The sequence below is a fragment of the Notothenia rossii genome (genome assembly GCF_949606895.1).
Source record: "Notothenia rossii genome assembly, chromosome: 5".
Lineage (NCBI taxonomy): Eukaryota > Metazoa > Chordata > Actinopteri > Perciformes > Nototheniidae > Notothenia > Notothenia rossii.
Genome location: NC_136903.1, coordinates 80,451,684 through 80,473,598, shown reverse-complemented (window position 1 = coordinate 80,473,598; position 21,915 = coordinate 80,451,684). Strand labels below are relative to the sequence as shown.

Genomic DNA, 21,915 nt, shown 5'->3' with positions numbered 1-21,915 from the left:
ATGTATAGTTAACAGAGAAATTATAATTTATCTGCTATGGAGTCTTATGTGTTTGAGTGTAAAACAAAAGGCTTGTATTACAGAGAGAATGGCAGCATGAATTGATGGGATGCTTTTTACACGATGACTTAATTATCTGCACTTTTCTAGTGACATTCACTCCACCACTATGAGCTCACCGCAGAATACGTTTTAGAGGAACTTCAAGTGCTCATTTCACAGGATCTTTGAGGAATGACAGAATATAAACCCTTCTTACAGTAGACATGTTGATCCGTCCATAGGTGCAGCTAAGAACATTAAAGATGGCTGCCTCTCATTCAGGGTGTTCTACTTACAGCGCAGTAAGCAGTGCTTGCGCGGCATGCTGACACATTTAAATCTCCAGCACCTTTGTTAATGTTATTAGCTACACCTGTGCTTCCCTGCTGTGACACGTCAGACATCTGCACTTAGATGGGGGTAAAGCTAAGGAGCGTAACAAAGCCTGAGCAGCACAGATATGCAGGATATATAATAAACTGTGACATTCAGGGCATGATATCAAGCAAGAAAATTATCCCTAATCCTGATGATGAAAATAGCTCAGTGTGGCATCATGTTGCAGGTCGCTCCTCATCTCTGTACCGTGACAGTCCAGTCATCGATCTGGCTGAGGACGCTGGCTTCGATTAGAGCTCAGGTGGAGGAAGCGATGGTTGGGGCAGCAGAGATTGAGGAAAAGTCTGATATGATGACTGCTTCATCTTGACAACACCTCCCTTGAGTCCAGCTCCTTTCACCTCCTTCCACTGCTCCTTCCTATTTCCACCCTTCCACTCCTGGCCCCACAGGACTCAGTGGAGCGATAGACAGAAACGGAGCCCAGTCACCTCCACCTGGTTATTATCAGCCACGCACCTGCTGCCTCTTCCTCTCCTCTCCTGCTCCAACTCTTTCCCTGTTTTAGGCTCCTCATCCTCACTCAACCCTGACTAATGGGGATATTTCATTTTTGATTTTTGGCAGCGTATGCACATGGGTGTGCACTGAAGCTATAATTCAAAGCTCAGTCTGGTTCTTCAGAATGTGATGGAGATTGTCTGTGTTTTCTTCGTCTCTTGCATTTGTTTCTACATGATGACACTGACATGACATATTGTCTATAAACCTCCTCCGCTGGAAGACAAAATGCTTCGCCTATGCGTAAAGTGCAATGTGCTAAACCAGTCGTTACCTTCGCTTTCAACTCTCTCCCAACCATCCTGTGATGACTCCAGTGTGACAGGTTACCATGACTACCTGACATTGAAGGCACCTCTCTATCCATCTGTGCTGCAGCAATTGCTTCCACCCACCCTGCACTAACCCTCCCTCTAGCTCCTTTCTAGCACTTCTTCCCCCTGCAATACAAATGCTATTCATTCAGAGAAGAGAGGAGAAGGTCAAGGCAGGCAGCTCTTTGAAAGCTTCAGCTCCAGAATAACTGAACTCAGCTGACAAAGGCGGGAGAGAGCGAGCAACAAGCAACAGGGGCTATAAAAAATTCATAACAAATGGAAAGGCAGTGGAAGTCCAACAATATGTGAACTGTGCACTGTGAACTTCTCTCTTTGTTGCTTGGCTTTGCTGCTCTGTGTTGCAGTCGATTATTACGTATCAAAGTTCTCTACTGGATTCAAGGCCTCCCGACTTATATTGCATATTCTTTATTGTAACAACTACTCCTAGAAAATTCAAAAATAACTCAGACGCACTGCTTTGAAAGTGGATTTGAGAGTGCAACAAAGGATCAGGGGCATGATGAGATGAGGAGTACTTTATATCCAAGTTTACACTATTGTAATTCCTACACTTCTTTGCAGCATTTTTATTTTGTCAACCGGGCACATTATGTGTGTCAGTGAGCTAAACATCTGCAATCATTCCAAATAATTGGGCTGAAGATGAATAACACAGAAGTCTCTTTTGGTAGAGAGTAAAGTCATTTTATGTACTCCCTGCACAAGCTGATATATGAGCTACCAGGGAATACACAATGTACCGTCCCCGCTACAGTACATAAAAGCACATCTGAACATTCAGCATGGCTGCTTGGTACACGAGCTGATCTTTTTTATATCATGCAGTAATTCAAGCAGCAATTTGCAGAGTAGCTTACTGGAAAAGAACCTCAGTTTAGAGTAAACAGACTGTCCCATTGACTAAGGTATCGGTAGTTTATAATTCAAATGCAGGAATATACATAACACTTTTTGACAAGTTCTTAAAAATTACAATTGTACTGTAAGTGCTGATTCCAGATAATGATTTTAAAGCAAGTCATTTGAAAGAAAATATGGTTGTCTTGAAACTGTTCAATTGAAGCTAAATCCAGGATGAAATAATCTAAGCTAAGAGGCAGTCCTCCGCCAAGGCTGTTTCAACAAGCAAGAAATTCAACATGCATTTACGACGTGATATAGATTACAGGTTCTCCCTCGGCCAATGCAACACCCTTTCACCAATTTTACTTAAAACAGAAGTACATTTTACGAAATACTGCTAACAGACAGACAAACAAACCAACACACTAACTTCCATTGCAAAATAATGAAATACAGTAAAAATCTACCAACCAACGTATTATTAATAAACATGTATTGTGCTTAATCTGCAATAACAAAACTGTAACAATTGGCAACTTGTGGTTTTACAGGGAGCAACTGCTTGTGCTATTGTATTAGCTGTAAAGTGTCTCTACTGTAGGCTATTTTTATTATATGTGCAGCACTTTGGCTCGACCAAAAATCATTTATAAATGTGCTATATAAATAAAACTTGATTTGATTTGATTTGAAGCAGCTTAATGCTGAGCTCAGCAAATTGCCTCCTGGTTATAGCTTAATAATTAAATAGACAGAATTAATAATTGTATTTTATTTTCCATCTAACTCAAGGCAAAGAAGTGTGTTCACCAAAATGTTGAACTTTCTTATAATGCATAAATATCTTAATGACACACCAAAACGAATCAATAACATACATGGGTCGGAGGTTTGTATTTACTGTGGCTTCTGCTGTTATGCAACCTAAAGGTCAGTTAGAAATATCCTTTGCTGTGGGTGATAAAGCATGGAGTGATGCCATGAGATGAGTTGCAGCAGCGGGACTCACACAGCCACCCTGAGCAGCAGCAACGTGCATTAATTAACCCTTTCTCTTATCAACCCTCAACAACCTGGTGGAGAACTGTACCAGCAGTTAAACCTCAATCTCAAGGTTGCATACACCCGTGCTGTATATGTCAACTGCATACACCCACGCTCAAACACACGCACACACACACATCCCCGCACCTCCATCATGGCCTTATCCCCACGGTAAATTAATTGAGCTAATTAAGGGTCCTCGTGTCTGTTCCATTGCCAGGCAATGTCCGTGCCTTATCTCAATCCCACAATGCAGTTGATCACAAGCTGCTGTGTTTGAGACGTTCCCATGAAGGGATTAATTAATTAATGAGCGCCGGGTCGTTAAGACACGCCGCATCCCTCTGACATCAAAGTGACGCTGGTGAATGCACGGGAGGATAGCGGTCGTGTTTGGAAGCGAAGTGAAAAGGAGCATGTTCAGAAAACTCTGTTGATCACACATGAAAGACCGACAGACAAGCTGAATGTGAGAGTCAAAGGGCAAAGCTTGGGATAAATCTTTGAAGGATTTAAGAAGCGCCTGGTATCTTCTGATACGTCAAAATTAGCATTTATTATTTATCTTAAAATTAATCATAAGTAAATGTTTCAAGCTCTGAATAAGAAACGAAATGTAGACATAGTATTTTCCTTTCATCGGTTCTGTTTTGTTATCTTTAAAGACCATGCAATGCATTTTTATCCTTCTTGACGGCAACGCAGCTAATTACCAAGCAGAGGAATAACGGAGGGAATTATTCTACTTATTGTCTCAGGAACTGCTCTTTCAAGAGCCATTCAAATAATTGGAAGAAAAATAAGCAACTGGAAAATGTCTACATATCTATTTGACTTCTTTGTTGTGCCCCCTCAAAGCTTAATGCCACAATAGACCTAAAGAGATTCATTCTTCTCTCCAAGGAAAAGTATTGGCTTTCAAGTTCTGTTCACTGAAGCTGCAAGACACAATAAAAAAATTGCAGCCAAAGACACACATTTGAAGATCAAAGAGTGGCTCTATTGTGTGTGTGTGTGTGTGTGTGTGTGTGTGTGTGTGTGTGTGTGTGTGTGTGTGTGTGTGTGTGTGTGTGAGAGAAAGAAAGAGAGAGAAAGAGCCACTGTGGACGGCAGCCATAACCATGATTAAATTGACTGACGGTGTTTTGTGTGGGATGAACTTGACCTCTCTGACCTCCTGAGTGCACACGAGCCATCCATGTTTGCACACACAGAGCGGATAATCAAATTCATGCATGTAAAAGAACTTCCGCACTCACACGAGCACAAAGATGCCAGCACACACATGCTCAGTTGATCTCTCCATCCTTGAGTGGAGGTGTGAGGGGTGGATGGGCTAATCGGACAGACTCGTCTGGGTGCTGTGGGATGTGACCCATCACCTGGCAGGGAAGACAGGCGAATCAAACAGACCAACTCTCCCCATTCACAGCAGGGGTCTCTTCGGGGAGCTAAACATGTTTGTGTGCAGGCATCTGGGGAGGAAGGGAAGCTCAACGGTGACACTTGGAAGTTGAGTTCAGCCCATCATCGATTAGAATCATTCTGGCTCGAGGGGAAAATCGAGGAAATATATCAAATAAGAAACGGCTTCAAAAACCATCAGTCATGAGTGGCTTGCCTGCAGAATAGGTCCGGAAGATATTACAGATAACCTCTTTGAAAGCTCGGCAACACTCCATATAGATTGTCAACCCATGTGTGTTAATCAGACATCAGGAAGCTTCTGGTCAGTGGAGCAGGGAATGGATTTTTTCTGTTCCTGACAGGGAGACGCCGTCCATAATGGTTCCTACCTGTGGAGAAATTACCAAGCCAGTCAGAACAGAGGAACATCAATCGGCGAACTTTCACTCCGCCTCAGACGCAGAGACGCGGTGAAAGCTGCCCTTAAAATGCACTCACTGGTTCGGATGAATTGCCTTGATTTTTTAAAGGACATTCTAAATGTTTAATTGAACTGTGAAAAGTGTGTTAAGGATTAATGCATAAATGAGGCAATATGGAGCCCAGGCAGGGAACTTTGCTGTCATTAGTACATTGTGGCTTCCTGCAATCCGAGACATTAATAAAGACGGGTTAATGGGATTGTGAGCCTACCAAAGCCATAGATGTGCTGTCTTGGGTTAACAGATATAATATGAGACACTAATGGATTTAGTGTCTCACATGGACAAGTGTTTTTGTTTTAACGGACTACTACTTACAAGTTAAATTACAAATTACGGTGACCTTAGATAATCTGCAAAACAACCAAATTGTTGTTTATTAATCCTTCTACAAGTTACCCTGATGACAAGTACTAATCAGGTAAGAAATGAATGAATTAAAACTACCTGGCTTAAAAAAACAGTTAAGAGTCAAGTGTGTTATTGCACAATTTACTTACTCAGCTATTTGGGAGAGAAAACAAATTGTTTTAGCAGGTTCTGATTTTTTTTCACAGCTACTTGATACAATAATTACGTGTCACGGGTATATTGAATATGTTAATGGTTGCTGTAATAATTCATTTTCCACATGTAGTGGTCCCTTTGTACTGTGACTGCTCTACAAGAAACTAACTTTCAGCTGAAAATGAAATGTTAGCAGTCTGAGATTCTTACAGTAGGTGCAAATTGTATACGTTTCTGTGTCGGCCATGAGGGTCACTAAGGGTCGGTTTGAACAGGATTTGAATGGCCTATATTTGGGGTGTGGTTGTGTTTTGAAGGTATCATGTTACTTTGTCTAAACACCTTCTCGATGTGCATATGGAATGTGAACAATTGTAATGTAAGACCAAGTAATCCTAACCTTACCTTTTTTTAAATGTTGGCCACTTGAGTTCACAAAACAGTTAACATGTGCAATGTGATTGCAAACAGTTGCTCATTTAATAACTTGCATTTATTTGGAGTCATGTATCTATTCACCAGACAGAGAACTATGGCTCTCCTTTTTAGCTCTGTTTTGGTCTCCACCTAATTCAGACAAGATGTCTTAGATCAGCTAAAAGCGCAACTATGTTCAAGGGCTAGTTGCTAATGTTTTCTGTCTTGTTTGGTGCTCTTTAAGTGAACAGTGAGTTTATAAATGCACGTTTGTTTTAAAGAAGTTACCTGATGCACCCTGATCAACAGAGTAACAGTAGGCCTACAGTTGGGTGCCTTAAAACCCAAATCACCAAAAGGCACCTTTCATATTATACACATTTGATCAATCAATAATATAAATAATATTGATTACAGCAGTTCTTCATTTGTCTGTCTGGTCATACTGGTCATAGGCAGAGGTTACCCAAAACATCTTTACTAAATAATCCCTACTGTGCAGACATGTTGTTGCCCAAAGGTTTTTTTTAAAGAGTGGCTGTGAATGTCTACGATGGTGGGCTGTACTAACACCCACTCCTCTCCTTCAGACTCACAAAGCTTTTTCTGTGCACTATAAGTTAAAAACGGTGACAGTAATCCTTCTCGTAGCATCCCCCAACCAGTCACGGCTGTCACCTTCTCCTCGCCAGGAAGAACTGAACTGCTCACTGGATTTAGGGGCCTATAGATTCCACTGCTACTTATAGTGCGCCAGTTCTGCCATGCTCTCGATGCAACCCACATTGACAGATACTAAAAGACTCCTCATCTAAAATAGAATTCCAATCTCACTGGGTTCAGAGTGTGATAAAACAGAGAGCCCTCTTCAATTGTAACTAAACGAGATTAAAGAGGAAATGGGAGGGGGCAAATACAGATCATGGCTTTATTAACTATGGCAACAGAATTCTGAATGCATGGAGAGGTGGATGAGAGAGGGGGGGGGGGGGGGGGAGGAAAAAACGGGCAACTTGTGCTTTGCAAGGAATTTATCATAATGTTCGCACTGCAAGATCATTTGCCTCTTGACAGGATCATTACGAGATTCAGTGCTCCCACGACCATTACGCAATTTCAGCGTTCCTCCTTGGATGGAATTTTAATTGAATTAGCCCGGCTGGTTACACATGGTGCGAACGATAACATTTTCTGTCTATCTGGGCTCATTGAATCTGCCGAGAGTGGGGGGGGGAGAGGGGAAGTGCTGATGTTTTAAGGCAGGCCTTGAAAATAGGTGGTTCTGGTTCACTCCAATGTGCTTTCCTCTGGGTTTCTTTCTCTCTCTCTTTCTGTTGGTCCTTGCTTTCTTGTTCAGCAACAATACCTGCCATGAAAATCACTGGCCTAGCCCATCTGAGCAAGCTGACGCTCTACTATATTATACACTCGGAGCCATTCTTCCATCTAAGTGCCCATGTAAGCTGAGGGCAGTGCGAGCATGATGTATGGTTAGGGGGTAAATGTGTTAAAATTAACACCTCCAGAGAACAAACCTCCACCAGCCACTCATTCCCATAAGAATGATTAATGATGCTGGTCATGTTATGAAAGGCGGGGAGACCGAGGAGGGAAGCTATCATGCTGCAGGCTGACAGGAAGGTTTCTCTTGACTGTGCACATTTTTGAATCGTATTCTTTCATACTAAATGACACAGCCCATTAAGAGGCTAATGCAGGCTGAGCATCGATAGCAACATTTCAGTACTAGTACAGATACGATGAGAGTTTCTCTGGGTTAGAAGCTTTTCAAAATGTTTTAAGTGTGATTCACAGGAAGCCATTTGAGAACTTTGAGTAAATAAATTGCAACTTTCTTTATTCTTGGTAATTGAATCAATCCCTGTTACCTGTTGTTATGGGAACATTTTGCTCTGTAAAAAACATATATTCATGTTCGATAACCTTTTTAAATTATTCTTTTTTTTGAATGAGGGATGAGTAAACAGGGTATTTAGAAAGAAGATTAAAGAGCTTTTGGGACTAGTGTAGTGTCCGAGGTGTAAGGCCTTTAAAGATGCCTACTATAGCACCTGTATCAAGATGTTGGACATGAGTCTGAGGGCTCAAGAGGTTTCTGAGTAGCCTTTACATCAACAAGCTTTAATAACATCTTTTTTAAGACATGTGGATTAAGACTTGCTGGGCCACGTTTCTGGTGTGACCTGGTCTTTGTGTTGTTAGTCAATTATAATCTAAAGAAGATATAAATTAAAACACACACCACCTCTTACAGTACATATCTACACTTTCCTTGAACAGGTGATTGGACAATTTATGAAAATGAGGGGAAAGGACAATTGCAGGTAGACAACATTAACACATAATGGATTCACAGCAGTCTGGAACATAGCAAGAAGTCGTGTGGTGTGGCGTCATGAACCCCTGCTGCAATACAACATATCCATGATATCGTTGGGAACCAAAGTGGGGCAAAAAAGTATTTAGTCAACCACCAATTGTGCAAGTTCTCCCACTTAAAAAGATGAGAGGCCTGTAATTTTCATCCTAGGTATACATGAAATATGAGAGACAAAATGAGAAAAAAAATAAATCCAGAAAATCACATTTTCTGATTTTTAAAGAATTTATTTGCAAATTAAGGTGGAAAATAAGTATTTGGTCAATATTCTTGCTCACCGTTCTTGTGATCATTTTGACCCCACGGGGTGAGATCTTGCGTGGAGCCCCAGATCGAGGGAGATTATCAGTGGTCTTGTATGTCTTCCATTTTCTAATTATTGCTCCCACAGTTGATTTCTTCACACCAAGCTGCTGACCTAGTGTAGATGCAGTCTTCCCAGCCTGGTGCAGGTCTACAATTTTGTTTCTGGTGTCCTTTGACAGCTCTTTGGTCTTGGCCATAGTGGAGTTTGGAGTGTGACTGTTTGAGGTTGTGGACAGGTGTCTTTTATACTGATAACGAGTTCAAACAGGTGCCATTAATACAGTTAACAAGTGGAGGACAGAGGAGGCTCTTAAAGGAGAAGTTACAGGTCTGTGAGAGCCAGAAATCTTGTTTGTTTGTAGGTGACCAAATACTTATTTTACCGAGGAATTTACCAATTCATTCATTAAAATTCCTACAATGTGATTTCCTGGATTCTTTCCCCCCATTTTGTCTCTCATAGTTTAAGTATACCTTGGATGAAAATTACAGGCCTCTCATCTTTCTAAGTGGGAGAATTTGCACAATTGGTGGCTGACTAAATACTTTTTTGCCCCACTGTATATATAACAAATGTACACTTACCACTTTCTCCATCCATCTATAAAAACTGCATAATGACATTAAATAGAAATCTCAAGCCACATTTTATTTAGCAAAAAATGTTTAATCTCTCCTTGATGCGTGTTTATTTACAAGTAGTAAATCTGCAAAATAGGAAATAACAGAATATTTACACAATGAATGTTAACCTGCAAACTTGTGACAGTCGCTTCAAGTCAGAAACTCTAACAATGTATCAGAGTTATTGTAGTATTAAAATTCCTTTGCCTGAAATTCATTTGCCTTGTGTTTCCTTGAATTTTATGTAACTTCCATTAATAAAAAAAAAAAGGAAAACCACTGAATTTTCCAGTATCGGAAGAAAGCCTGAAAATAAAACTGAAAACAGAATGGTGCCAGGACTTGCATTTGATTCAACTATGCTTTCTTTTTTGTGGGAAGGCAAAAGTATGACCAAGCATGTCTTTAGAGCTGAGAATTAAACATGAGATACGTGAGTATGTGCTGGCTCATACCGAAGCCATTTGTTCATTTTGACAGAAAAACAACATAATACCCAGTAACTCTGTCAAACTGCAGTCGTCATGTCGTACACGTTTTAAGTCACCTGATGCCTCCTCCTGACACTCTAAAACTGACATGCTGTATACCACCTCCACAACACTAAATACGAGCCAATTATCACACCAAACTGTGCAAAACGAAGGATAAAGAATGGTGACTGGTAAGTTTCTCTCACACTTTGTTTAAAAAGGCAAGTAGCCATGCAAACGATAAACTAGCCAACTCCCGCAGCACTCATTTAACCAACCAAATTACAACCAAAATACGACACAAATGAATCATGAACCTGAGAATGATTTGAGAATGTTCAAGTGTCCTGAAAATAAAGCCTGATGGATCATCAAGCAGACACAGACTTTACTCTGTGTTGTTTTGCAGGTAGCAGGTGGATGTATCCCTACTGTACCTAGTGCTCATACTGCTGTTTACAGCACTACAGAGCTCTTGTGATGCTATCTACAGTAAGAGCATCAAACGTACGACTGCAGCAAAACCTCAGCTGTATACTGAACAAGAAAAAAAGCATGTTTTTTTTAAATGTTTGTTTGAGGTTTTGCAGTACGCTCTTCAATATTCATGATTTTAACAGATATTATGTAATGAGTCTAGCCACCATTATCAACTGAACAGCTAAAATGGGCAGTGGACCCTCAAGATATATTTGGTAGGTATAGAGTGAACTATTGAGTCCCTACAGGTATCCAGTTGAATTAGGCTCATATGTAGCTGCAGCAGTAGAAAGCAATGTCACATCTAAGACATGTAAACAAAATGGTGCGGTTGACATTAATCTGGGAGCTGTGCTCACTTTTCGTGGATATGAGAGATTTTTTTCAAACACCTGGCGTAAAAATAGAAAGGGACAGCATTTATGATCAGCACAAAATGACAGCCCTAATGTTTGATAGAAAAACAAGGTACAAGAGTTAAAAGCAGCAAGTCACATTTCTATCACAAAGACACAGATGCTCATCTGATGCAACAATTTCATTTTGATCCTTAAGATCAGGGAAATAAACCTTGAGTTCGGTCAAGTACTTCAATGTCAGGCAAACCAAAGCAAACATTTTGTCTTCTGTGTACCGTAAAATGTTCAATTTACATGTTCAAAAATAAAAAGACGAAAAAAACCACCTGATTACGAAAAAATGGCAAACAGCTTCTGTTCATTATGAAAAAGTATACAATTTACAAATTAAAACAAAAACATTTTACAGACCACAGTTTGGTTTTTCGGCAAGCAGACAAAAAAAAAATGAATAGTATTTCTCACCACCAAGTCAATAACCCTGACTTCAAAAAAAGAGATACAGAGAAATGTTCTTAAGAGAGCAGTAATAAAAAAAAGGGGCTTAAGCCACACATGGCAAAAGGCTAGTTCTGAAACAAGAGCTGCAGGCTAAGGGGAGGATTACTCAGCTTTGTAGAGCTAATGAACAGAGGCGTCTCACCTCCGTATCTTCCTATACCCCCCACTATGAAAAAAAAGAAGCTAAAACCCCTGTCTCAAATTGATAGGTTAGAGGTGGAGAGAAACACTCAGTATATATTTTCCATGTCCCTCTTTATGGGGTATTAACATTGAGAAAAAAGCGGCTGAAAACAGCTCTCCACACTTTGTTTTACCACTGAGGGTCTGAGCTCTACCTGACCTCACTGTTGCTTCTGTAAAGACGTAAACAGCGTCTGAGCACCAAGACTTTGGCTTTGCTCTTACAGGACTATTGGATAATGCATGACCCTTCATGGGTGGGTTACACAAACTGGGGTCCTGTTGAATCCTCATGGTTAGATATGGTGGCTATGTGGTATTGGGGAAAATGGAAATATATCAGGTAGTGCAATGTAGCTACTTCATTATTCAGTTACCGAAACACGATCCACTCTACTGTCACTTCTTCCCCCTTAGAGAACCAGCTGTGGCGCTGGATACTAACGTGGCCATGGTAAAGCAACAATCCTGTGAGTATATTTTTGTTTTTCTGAAACCAAACAATTGCACTGATAGAATTAAACACAACAGCATCTTCATGTTATCGCCGCCGTGAACTGTCCTAACTCGAGAAGACTGACATCTCTGTGTCCTTTCCCGTCATTTTCAACAAGGATCTTTTGAAGGGTCATTACTCAAACAATTCATTTCAGTCACTAGGCATGTTCATATTTAAAATCATACGGTAGCATATTCCATCTAACAAAATGTCTTTGCACTAAACAACATTCAAAGAAAACATGGCACAGTACGAGTTTTTTGTTTCTTTTTCGTAGTTTTTTTTGTCTACGTTGTTTTTTCTTTTGTAATTGAAATATCAAATCATGTTCTATTGTTCTTATTTTTATTCTGTTAGTTGGTTTGAAATGAGAAAAAAAACAACAAAACTGTTTTTCTCCCTATTCTTTCTTTAAAAAGGTAGCTGTATTTATATATAATATCTATATCGTCTTCCTTTGTAACGTTTCTGTAAATTGTGCAAATTCAGCAGTAATACAAGTGGCGAGAGATCAGAGAGTGGGCAGTTGATTACATCTATACAAAAAAGAAAAAGAGAAAAATCTAACATCCTTTAAAACTGTGACACGTTGGATTCACATGACCTAGAGAGCCTTTCTCCATTGGCTTATCACAGATTGGTCCATCCTGCGAGTGGTGCCATAAATGGAGTTCCTTTTCCCGGCTTTCATTGTTTCTTTCCTGACCATCGTTTCATCACGACAAAACTCCAGAAATCAAAATCAAGCAAACGACAAACACCAATATCCACAATAATCAAATGCTGTCAGTTGACATGTTTCTCCATGTATGCGTGTGTGAAAACGTCTGGTGTCCCAGTCTCTCACACAGACACGAGCCCACACGCTGTATGGGGGCTGCAGACAAACACACACATACACATGTAAGCGTACACAGGTCCGCCCATCTCTGCCGAACCCCCCCCATTTTGCAGTATTCTGCGTCAGTCCTTTTGCAGTTCGTCTGTCGTATTGTTGGGGGTTGGAGTTTTGTTTGTTGTCTGGTTGAGAGGAGCGAGGGAGAGACACAGATGGAGAGGAGGAGTGAAGAGAAGGAGGAGATGGAGGTGTAGCATGGTCCCTCAGCTGCTCAGGGCCATTGTGTCGATGACCTGCTCCAGCTTGCTCCTCAGTCTCTGTCGCCTCGCCTGCTCGTCCTGCTCCAGAGCCGACAAGATCTGAGGACAGAGGGAGGAGGAGGTCAGTCAATGTCACAGTGAGCCGCTTTTGCTTTCAAAATGTGGAGTGGGTTCCCCAAACAAGACAGAGAGGACAGCAACATACCAGCTTGCAATGTCAACTGTAAATTAGGGCTAGTCAATTAATCGTATTTTAATCGCGATTACGATTACGGCTTGCAACGATTACGAAAACAGCGTAATCGAAATAAAACGATTATTATTGCATTTTTTTTTTTTTTTTGGTTTTTCAGTTGAATTATACTTAAAGTTCAGGGTAATCAACTGTTAAAAACATACTGTTCACATTTTTTTTCTCCAATAAATGGATGTTTTCAAAGTCAATGAATAATCGCATTTAATAATCGCAATTACAATTATTGACCCAACTAATCGAGATTATGATTTTTGCCATAATCGAGCAGCCCTACTGTAAATATAAAAGCTTGTATTCAAATAAAGTCAAGCACGGACAATAAGCGGCTGAAAGAAATAAGGGGGAGGAACTACCTGTATCCTACAAAAACAGGCTCTTAGGTGGTCAATTCAGTTTAATCTACCTTTCCTCAACACTTAATCCATCTGTCCAGCAAAAATAACTACTCAGGTGCTTTTTAAAACACTTTTAAAAAAAAATGCTGGCTGTAGATTTGTGGCTAGGCTAGTTATAAGGCATTTAATAGGAAACATGTAAAACAGTCCTTTGTTGAAAAATAGAAACTGAAACATCCCAGTGGTAAATTATTCTTTATTTCTAGAAAGAATAATGAATGCATGACAACAATCACAATCATCTTATCTTTTTCAGGAGTAACCTCCAGGTTCGCTGAAAACACTCAAGGCATGATGAAAACTAAGTCTCAATATACTGAAACTCTGAGCTCACCTCATCCTTGTACTTGACAATGTAGGAGTAGATCTCGTTGAGGGCCGACATGCTGTTGAACTGGTTGGCGTGCAGGCGCGACTGCTCCGCCAGGTACGCACTCATGTCCTGGTCACTGATGACCGGCATCCTGGAGATGTCAGAGTAGTACCTGGAGGGAAAAAACCACAGCTTAGAATTGACAGATCTGATTTAAAGCAGAATTTAGGACACACATCGAACAATTGCTGCCTTACCTCTCGACCCAGTTCTTATAGTTGGGGATGTCTTTAGCGTAGAGCAGCTTGTTAGAAGGCGAGTCCTTCCCTAGTTTATGCTCCGATGTTGAACAGGAGTCCATGAAGGTCTGAGCCACCACAGACAGGCAGGCGTCTGTGATGCTGTTCTTATGGATGTCAAAGACAAACTGGGGGTTTTTGATCACGTTCACCCAGAACCGCAGTGGAAGACTGGAAGAATTAAGAGAAAAAGTGGAAGGGGAGGGAGAACAGTTGCACAGTTAGAAGGAGAGCAGCAAATAACCCTGCATGCAAACTCTTAGTGATGAAATACCTGAGGCAAGAGAGAAAGTAACGGCACAATTTGCACCAACTCTGTAATTCGTTGCATATTTGCTGGCTTACAGTCAAAACTATTTTCATACCACAGCAAGTTTTTCACAACACTAATGAGAAACAAACTGGCTACCTAACAATGCACCACTCAGAGCACATGGACTCACCAGTTGCTCTTCCAAGTGTGCCGCACATCAGAGTCTGATATGGAGTGTTTGTCTGCCTGCTCGTCCAGGAAGTCAAACATGTACTTGATGGCGAGGGGCAGGGCGCTTCCTCGGTGCGCCGTGCTGAAGATGGTCTCGAACAGGTCATCCACAAACTTCTGGAGCGTACCCTGAGCAGAAGAACACACAACGGCTTAGTAAGTTACGAAAAGGATTGATCTGTTTGATTTATGTTTCTTCTATGTTCAAATCCAGAGACATGGTGAACCATCTTAAAATAAACCAGCCCACGTAATGTCACTATGGTAACAATGTTGGGTAAAAACTAACAGCAATACCGGCATATTTGAGACAGAAAGGACCAAATCAAACGTTTTCTCGTGAATATTCCTGGTCTGGCTGGAGGCGATGTTTGAGAATGACAGTGCTTTGCTGTTAGTTCTCCAACTTTCTGAGTTTGTGATGGTGCTGAGTGTTCTTTACAGTGTTTAGGATGGGGCCCAATGTGAGTTGAGCCTAAAGCCTTTCTGCAAAGTTTTCTTTACCATATCACACAACTCAAATTCCTCTGAAGTTGAAACTATTTGATATTTCCCAAAAGCGTTCAGCGCATTATTTCCCATCTTCAACCTTTTGCAAACCCAATTTAAACCAGCAAGAAGTGGAATATGCAGTTGTGTCCTCCACAAATCAGCTTTCAAGAGCTGTGGGGGCTAATAAATAAGAATAAACTGCAGAGCTCTTAGTTGTCTCCCCCTGGCTTGCATGTTAATCTTTCCCAATCGAGGAATGAATTGATGCTGCTAACCTTGCACTTTTCTACCTGAAGTCAATACAATGGAAATCTAGTCTAATGAGTGCAAATTCCAGGAAGAAGGAAGATTAGGTGGGCTGAATAACGGCATGCACTATGATAAGACTACTGCATGTTGTGTGCGTATGAAACAAAACAGATGGAGCTCCTGTGTATTCTGCACATAAGGCGAAGCAGTATTAACTTAAAGTAAGAGCTGTCAACTTTATGCTGAGCACACTCTAAATCTAAACACCTCTCCTGTTTGGTAAGCTTCCTTCAGTTGGTTCTAAAGTGCAGTTAAAGTTAATCGTCTAAAAACTTTAATGGCAATAATGGATTCTGAAGGATTAAAAACCACCTAGGCATATTAATGAATGACTTTCTTAATGCTATTTTAATCTCATTCTTAACAATATAATCAAGATATTAATATGGGCAAATGTAAAATATGTACAGCCTCAAGGTGTTTGTAGGAAATGTGTGTAGTAGACCATAAACACACAATAACCAAACCAACCTGTTTCAAAACTTTCTGAAGACTCTTAATTGCTCTCAACAGCTCTGGTAAACATTGTCCCAGCTTCAACAGTCCCAGAATATGAAATGGTCTCAGGGTTGCAAAAGCTGTTCCACAAGACTTTAAAACAGTCACTCAACTGTGGTTAACAACACACAAAGGGAGGTTTCTCCAGGACACCACAAGCCTCCAAATAACCTTTCAGATCATCGTCTGAACACAGACGCTGCATTAAACCCTGAGCCGGTTCCACAGTGTGGTCTGGAGGACATGCAGGAATTTGATGAGTGATGAACTCGGGGTAAAAGCCTGGGCCTGAAAGCCCTGAGGCCACCAACAGAGGGCCCAGTAACACCGAACAAACAGCTCAATAGTCAAAGGTCAACCTCCTAATTAAGACACACACACACTAATTCCTGTGCATATGTGTGTCTTTGCGCCAAAGGTTATGAAAAATGTTAATGAGCTCTGAGACCACCACCACACGAAAGGTCAGGGGTGGAGGCTGCTGGTGGAAGTGGGCTACATGGATTAAGGTGAGTAAATTAGAGTGTGTGTGTGTGTGTGTGTGTGTGTGTGTGTGTGTGTGTGTGTGTATGTGTGTGTGTGTGTGAGTGTGTGTTTCTGGATACCTTTGTGGCCAGCAGTCTGGTCAGGTAGATCTCAGAGACCATCTTGCTCCCCCTGTCTCCTTCCCTCTGGTCTGAGTGGTCGTGGTTCTTCACCAGGTGCCACAGCTTGGTGCCGCTCTCCAGGTCGGGGGTGATCATCGGGGTCCGGGAGCGCAGGCTGTCTGGACTGCTGGCTGTCCTCAGCATGCTCTCTGGAGGGAGAGGAGACAGAGAAGAGTTGAGTAAAAGGGTAAAAAAAAAAGACACAAATATGGTGTTTTCTTACATATAATTGTGTATATATTTTGCATCCAGGAATAAGGAGGTAAATATAGAAATTAAAGTTCAAAGTTCAAGGTTCTCTGACATAACGCTCTTTTTGTAATATTGATTGGCATTGACCAATTATAGATAAGTCTTAAAAAAAAGTGCAATTTAAATGAACCTTCAGAAATCACAGGTAGACTCGGAGACAGTGGCCGTTTCTCAATGTCGAGTAGAGCTGCTGCAGAGCCACTGTTTCGAGTAGCGCCAAATGCTGGGCATTTAAACAGCATTCAAACAGCCCTTCGGCGCCACTCGATGACGTAGTATACTTGAAATAGTGGCTCTGCAGCAGCTCTACTCGACATTGAGAAACGGCCACGGCCTTCATTAGTGCTTGCTGTTGCCTTGAACCTCTAGCTGAGACGTAAGGGTGTTTTAGATAAATATAACTTGATACAACACATAACAACCGATAGCTTGGTCTCTAGTTAGTAAAAGTACAATTCATTTGGTCTTAATCACTATTTCAACATAAAAAGTATCAATAAATTAAGCTACCCAGGTATAAAAATACATGATTAAGAAGTCTGAGAGTACAGAGAGAATATCTGCATGAAGTTAAAACGATTCAGAAAAGGTTACAGATCGTTCTACATGCACGTCACTCTTTCTTTCCAATATAAATGTGTCTGTCACTCTCTCTCTCTCCCCCTCCTGCCTGCCTGCCCGCCTCCCTCCCTTTGTTGGACAGTGATCCCCTATTTTGTGACACGGAGCATTACGTTCTCAGTTTGAATGCTTGTCATTCTGGCGACAAAATAGGAAAGGATAGAGAGGTTCAAAATGTCAGGAGAGAATGTGAACCAGGAAAGCACCGAGTGAGGGTGATGGCTTTGTTGGTGAGTATTTATGTGTGTGTGTCATGGGGGAAACACTCAGGAACAGAGTTACTGTACACCAGAGACGGATTGAGAGGATAAAAGAGGGATGGATGAAACTGAGGTCAACGAAATGGACTGTTTTTTTGGCGTACAAAATAATCACTATTAGACATAATCTAGAAATACAGTTTTTTGTCTTTTTCCAAAATGTCAACCAACAATTTTATGTCATTTTATTGCATGATTGTCATCCTCACAACCCATTATGCTGACAGCATTGGACCTCACAGCTACACTGCTTCCTGCTGTGAGTAATGACTTTAGCCTATCAGGTATATGGTCTCAAATATACTCTGCCTGGCATTGGACAAAGCATTGGCTAAATCACATGTTTGAGTTTGAAAGGATCACCCAAAATGCAACAGGTTCCTTCACTTCACACATCCATGTTTCACACCTGTAGAGCCAATATTGGTACCATTATACCTTCATCCTGCTCTCATGCATTCTGGGTGTGTACAGCCTATCACAAGGTGTGGAAAACGTATGTTGTTTTGTATGGTCATTTATATTGATTTATGTACATTTAATAACGTAGATATATTCCTACACCATAGACTATAGCATCTCCAAAACGGGATTTACAGCATCAGACAGAATTTCAGATTGTCAGTAAAGGAACTGGACAGCCAGGAAGTCACTGTGCAGTGACACAAAGTAGTACTGCTGACAGCTGTCATGCGTCCCGTCCTCTGTGGGGCTCATGATGGGAATTGACATGAAACTGTTTTGTTCCAAAGATGGGAATGTTTGCTGAAAAGTTGCCTGGATAACCACAATTGTAGTAGTACACTGTCAAATGTAATGAAATGTTTACATTAGATCTGGGTTATACTTTCTAAAAACTGTTTAAAGAAGGGTGAAACAAGTAGCTCAACAGTTCTTGAACTTAATCACTTAAACAGTTTTGAAAGAGATTTGATCATAGGGTTAGAATTTCAAAAGAAATATATTTTTTAATGTCTAAAGATGTTCTTCCCGTCAGAAGAATCATATTTCGCACATTTAGTCAGAACTCATCTGAATACAACTAAGGCATTTTGCTTTGGTCATGTTAGAAATGTATTTTGTATATTTTGAAATGAAGGCACACACACACACACACACACACACACACACACACACACACACACACACACACACACACACACACACACACACACACACACACACACACACACACACACACACACACACACACACACACACACACACACACACACACACACACACACACACACACACACACACACACACACACACACACACACACACACACACACACACACACACACACACACACACACACACACACACACCGTATCTGCTGAGGGACTTGGTGAATGTGGAGGAGTTGGAGATGTTGTAGGCTGAGTTCTGTTTCGGCACCAGGGCAATCACTGAGCCATCTGTCACCTGGAACAGGAAGTTCAAGATAAGTTAGGGCTGCACAAAATATCAAGCAGCAAGATTACACAAACAGTCAACCTTTATTTACATCACTGCTAGTTTTAAGAGCACCGACAATTTCCCAAATTGGGATTAATAAAGTGCATCTTATCTTATCTTGATGTGTAATAGACATCTTTTTAAATGACTGATGTGAATAAATAACATTTACAACATTACACATTCAAAAGGCTAAGATATACTTAAAAGAAAGACAACCATAACACCAACTGCAAATCAGTAATAATGCTCAAACCAATCAATGAGGAGTTGTTGTTCCATCGAGACACTAAGAATCATGGGATTTATGTCGTGCGGGAGTACCTGGTAGTGAGCCAGGGTGTTCAGTCTCTTCCAGTCGTTGTCGATCTTAGTGGTGACGTCCTCGTCCTGCAGGATGATGCGCGCCATCCTACCCTGCCGCCATTCTGTCACACAAAGAGGATGGAGGTAAGGTTGTGTCGTTTAAATGAGGGAATACAGAGAGAAGTGGGACATAGATGTCACGGATTCATTCATCAAAACTTTCCTAATCATAAGAACATGTGAAGTTACAGTGACTAAGTTAACTGTCTGACTAAAATGAAATGGGTGTAATGCTTAATTTGGCTGCTCACTATAGTTATTTGTAACAGTATCACTTCTCTGTAGAGCCCCCCTCCTGCTTCAGAGAGCTCGAGAAATGATTCCCTCTTTACACCCTGAAGTACTGCACCTGTGGTTGGAGTGTGTGTGTGTGTGTGTGTGTGTGTGTGTGTGTGTGTGTGCAGTGTTCCCACTCCTTACCCAGATCCATGTCGGAGGCCTTTGGTCTCTGGGAGTACGGTGTTCCCTTGTACACGGCGTCCAGCAGCTTCTCCTTCACCTGCGTGACGGTGTCACAGTTCAGGCTCTTCACCGTCACCTCCGGAGCGTTCTCGTTCTCCGGGTTCACACAGTGCAGCGTCTGCAGGGCAGAGGGTAAAGTTTCACATTAAGACGGAAGTCATCAGACTGGGAAGGTTGTTTATTGGGGGCGTGACCCTGCGATGATTTTTGCAAACCAGCACCTCATTCAGCAGTTAAGAATCAATACTCAACTGGGCAACAGTTCACATGCAGCTCGTTATTACTATTAAAAGGGTGTTTCATCTGAATTGATATACAATATGTTTTCTCAGTATTGATATTTGTGTCATGAGCCTCAAAGGATCATTTTTGGGGTTTAGCCAGTATGACTTTCAAAGTTTCCTGGCTCCGTATAAATACAGGAGATGTACAGTATGCACTTTATATGTCCTATCCTCTGAAACCGAAAGTGTCTTTGTGTCCACTAGTATGTGTTTGAGTACTGACCAAAGTCTTATAGTCAATCTGCTGCCTGATGAGTTTGTCTTCGCTGAGGGAGTAGCGGGCCTCTCCTGTGATTGAGTCTATTGGTCCCTTTTCCATTTGCTGCTTCATGGCGCAGTACAGCATGAAGAGAGGCTCACCAGCACATTCCTGCAGAACCAGAGTGGAAAGGGAAAGTAGGAAGAGGGAGACAGGTAGAAGTGAAAGGCAAGACGGCGATAGAGGGAAAAAAAAGAAAAAGGAGAGAAAGACAGATTGTTCAAATTCAAACTACTAACTGTGCAAAAACTTTACAGAGAGAAAAAGTACACACCAGCAAAAAGCGCACAGCTCTGCTGAGCAACTCTCCAATTATATTTCTAATCTTCTTTAAGCCAACCAGAGGCTGAGCGGTTAAGGACGAGGCCATGGCCTGTGTTGGCTAACGGCACGCTGTAAACCGACTCAAAACAACACACACACCATTTTCTCTTCTCACACACACACTCCAGCATCTCCCCAGTGTCTCAGTAAAGAAAAAGAAAAAACACCTTTTTGTAAAAATCTCTATTTGTGTGTGTGAGGGAGTGAGCGAGCGAGTAGGGGAGAAATCAGAGCGAGTGTGAATGTGAATGAGTGGCAATTGATGGAGGAGTTAATAGAAGGTTAACGACTGAGGGCTGAAAAACGCTTGAAGAAGCACTTCGGTGTGCGAGACGTGTCAACCCGGCAACGAGCTCTGGGAGGTTTTAGCCCCCGTCTCCCCCCCCCCCCACTCTCTTTTACACTCGTTCTGCCGGACTGGCAACTCAGCGCTGCTTGCTTTTACAACTTCCTCTTTAAAAGATCATTCCAGTTATTTAGGCTTGGGTTTTATATTTGTCGTTTCTGCTATCTTTCCATTTTGCACTCTCTGAGGAATGCAGCAACATGTAAAAGAGAAAAAAAAACAATAAGCACAATTTAATTGAAATGAAAACAAAAGTGAACAATACGGTCAGCACGCAAACCCAATCATACTCAAATTAGTGCACTTGGAACATTTGATCACATTCTTGAAGTGTTCTTTGAAGCTTCAACATGCTACTCCATGTGCTTCCTGCCGCCGGGCATGTTCATGCATCAACATGCCTGTCATCTTGGTGAGCTGTCAGATGAGCTCTGTGGGATAATCTAGCCCTGTCTGCTTCCTGTGGAGACACACAGCACACGTCTGACCTGCTCTCTGTCGAACAGCTCTGTGCTGCTTCTCAGTCTTCTCTCTCCTTTCAGTGTGGAAAAGCTGATGCTCCATGTTTTGAAATGTCTCTTATTCACATTATTAGGATGTATCATATTTATTAATTCAAGTATATGTACCATTACAATAAATGTTTATACAAACCCCTAAAACAGCCATCAATTGTACCT

General features: G+C 41.3%; 1 protein-coding gene across 2 annotated transcripts in view; it reads right to left on the bottom strand.

Moving 5' to 3' along the window:
• Positions 1-9,336: 9,336 nt before the first annotated feature.
• The window catches only part of plxna1b (plexin A1b), a 185,604-nt gene continuing 173,025 nt past the window's right edge, over positions 9,337-21,915 (bottom strand). For both annotated transcript variants that reach the window (XM_079684908.1, XM_079684909.1), the window contains exons 24-32: positions 20,530-20,676; positions 19,981-20,140; positions 19,519-19,622; positions 19,065-19,161; positions 16,559-16,749; positions 14,614-14,783; positions 14,129-14,341; positions 13,893-14,043; positions 9,337-13,006 (exon numbers count right to left, since the gene is read on the bottom strand). In XM_079684908.1, coding sequence (XP_079541034.1) covers positions 12,911-13,006; positions 13,893-14,043; positions 14,129-14,341; positions 14,614-14,783; positions 16,559-16,749; positions 19,065-19,161; positions 19,519-19,622; positions 19,981-20,140; positions 20,530-20,676 — 1,329 coding nt within the window. In that variant the 3' untranslated portion in view covers positions 9,337-12,910. The remainder of the gene's footprint in view (positions 13,007-13,892; positions 14,044-14,128; positions 14,342-14,613; positions 14,784-16,558; positions 16,750-19,064; positions 19,162-19,518; positions 19,623-19,980; positions 20,141-20,529; positions 20,677-21,915) is intronic.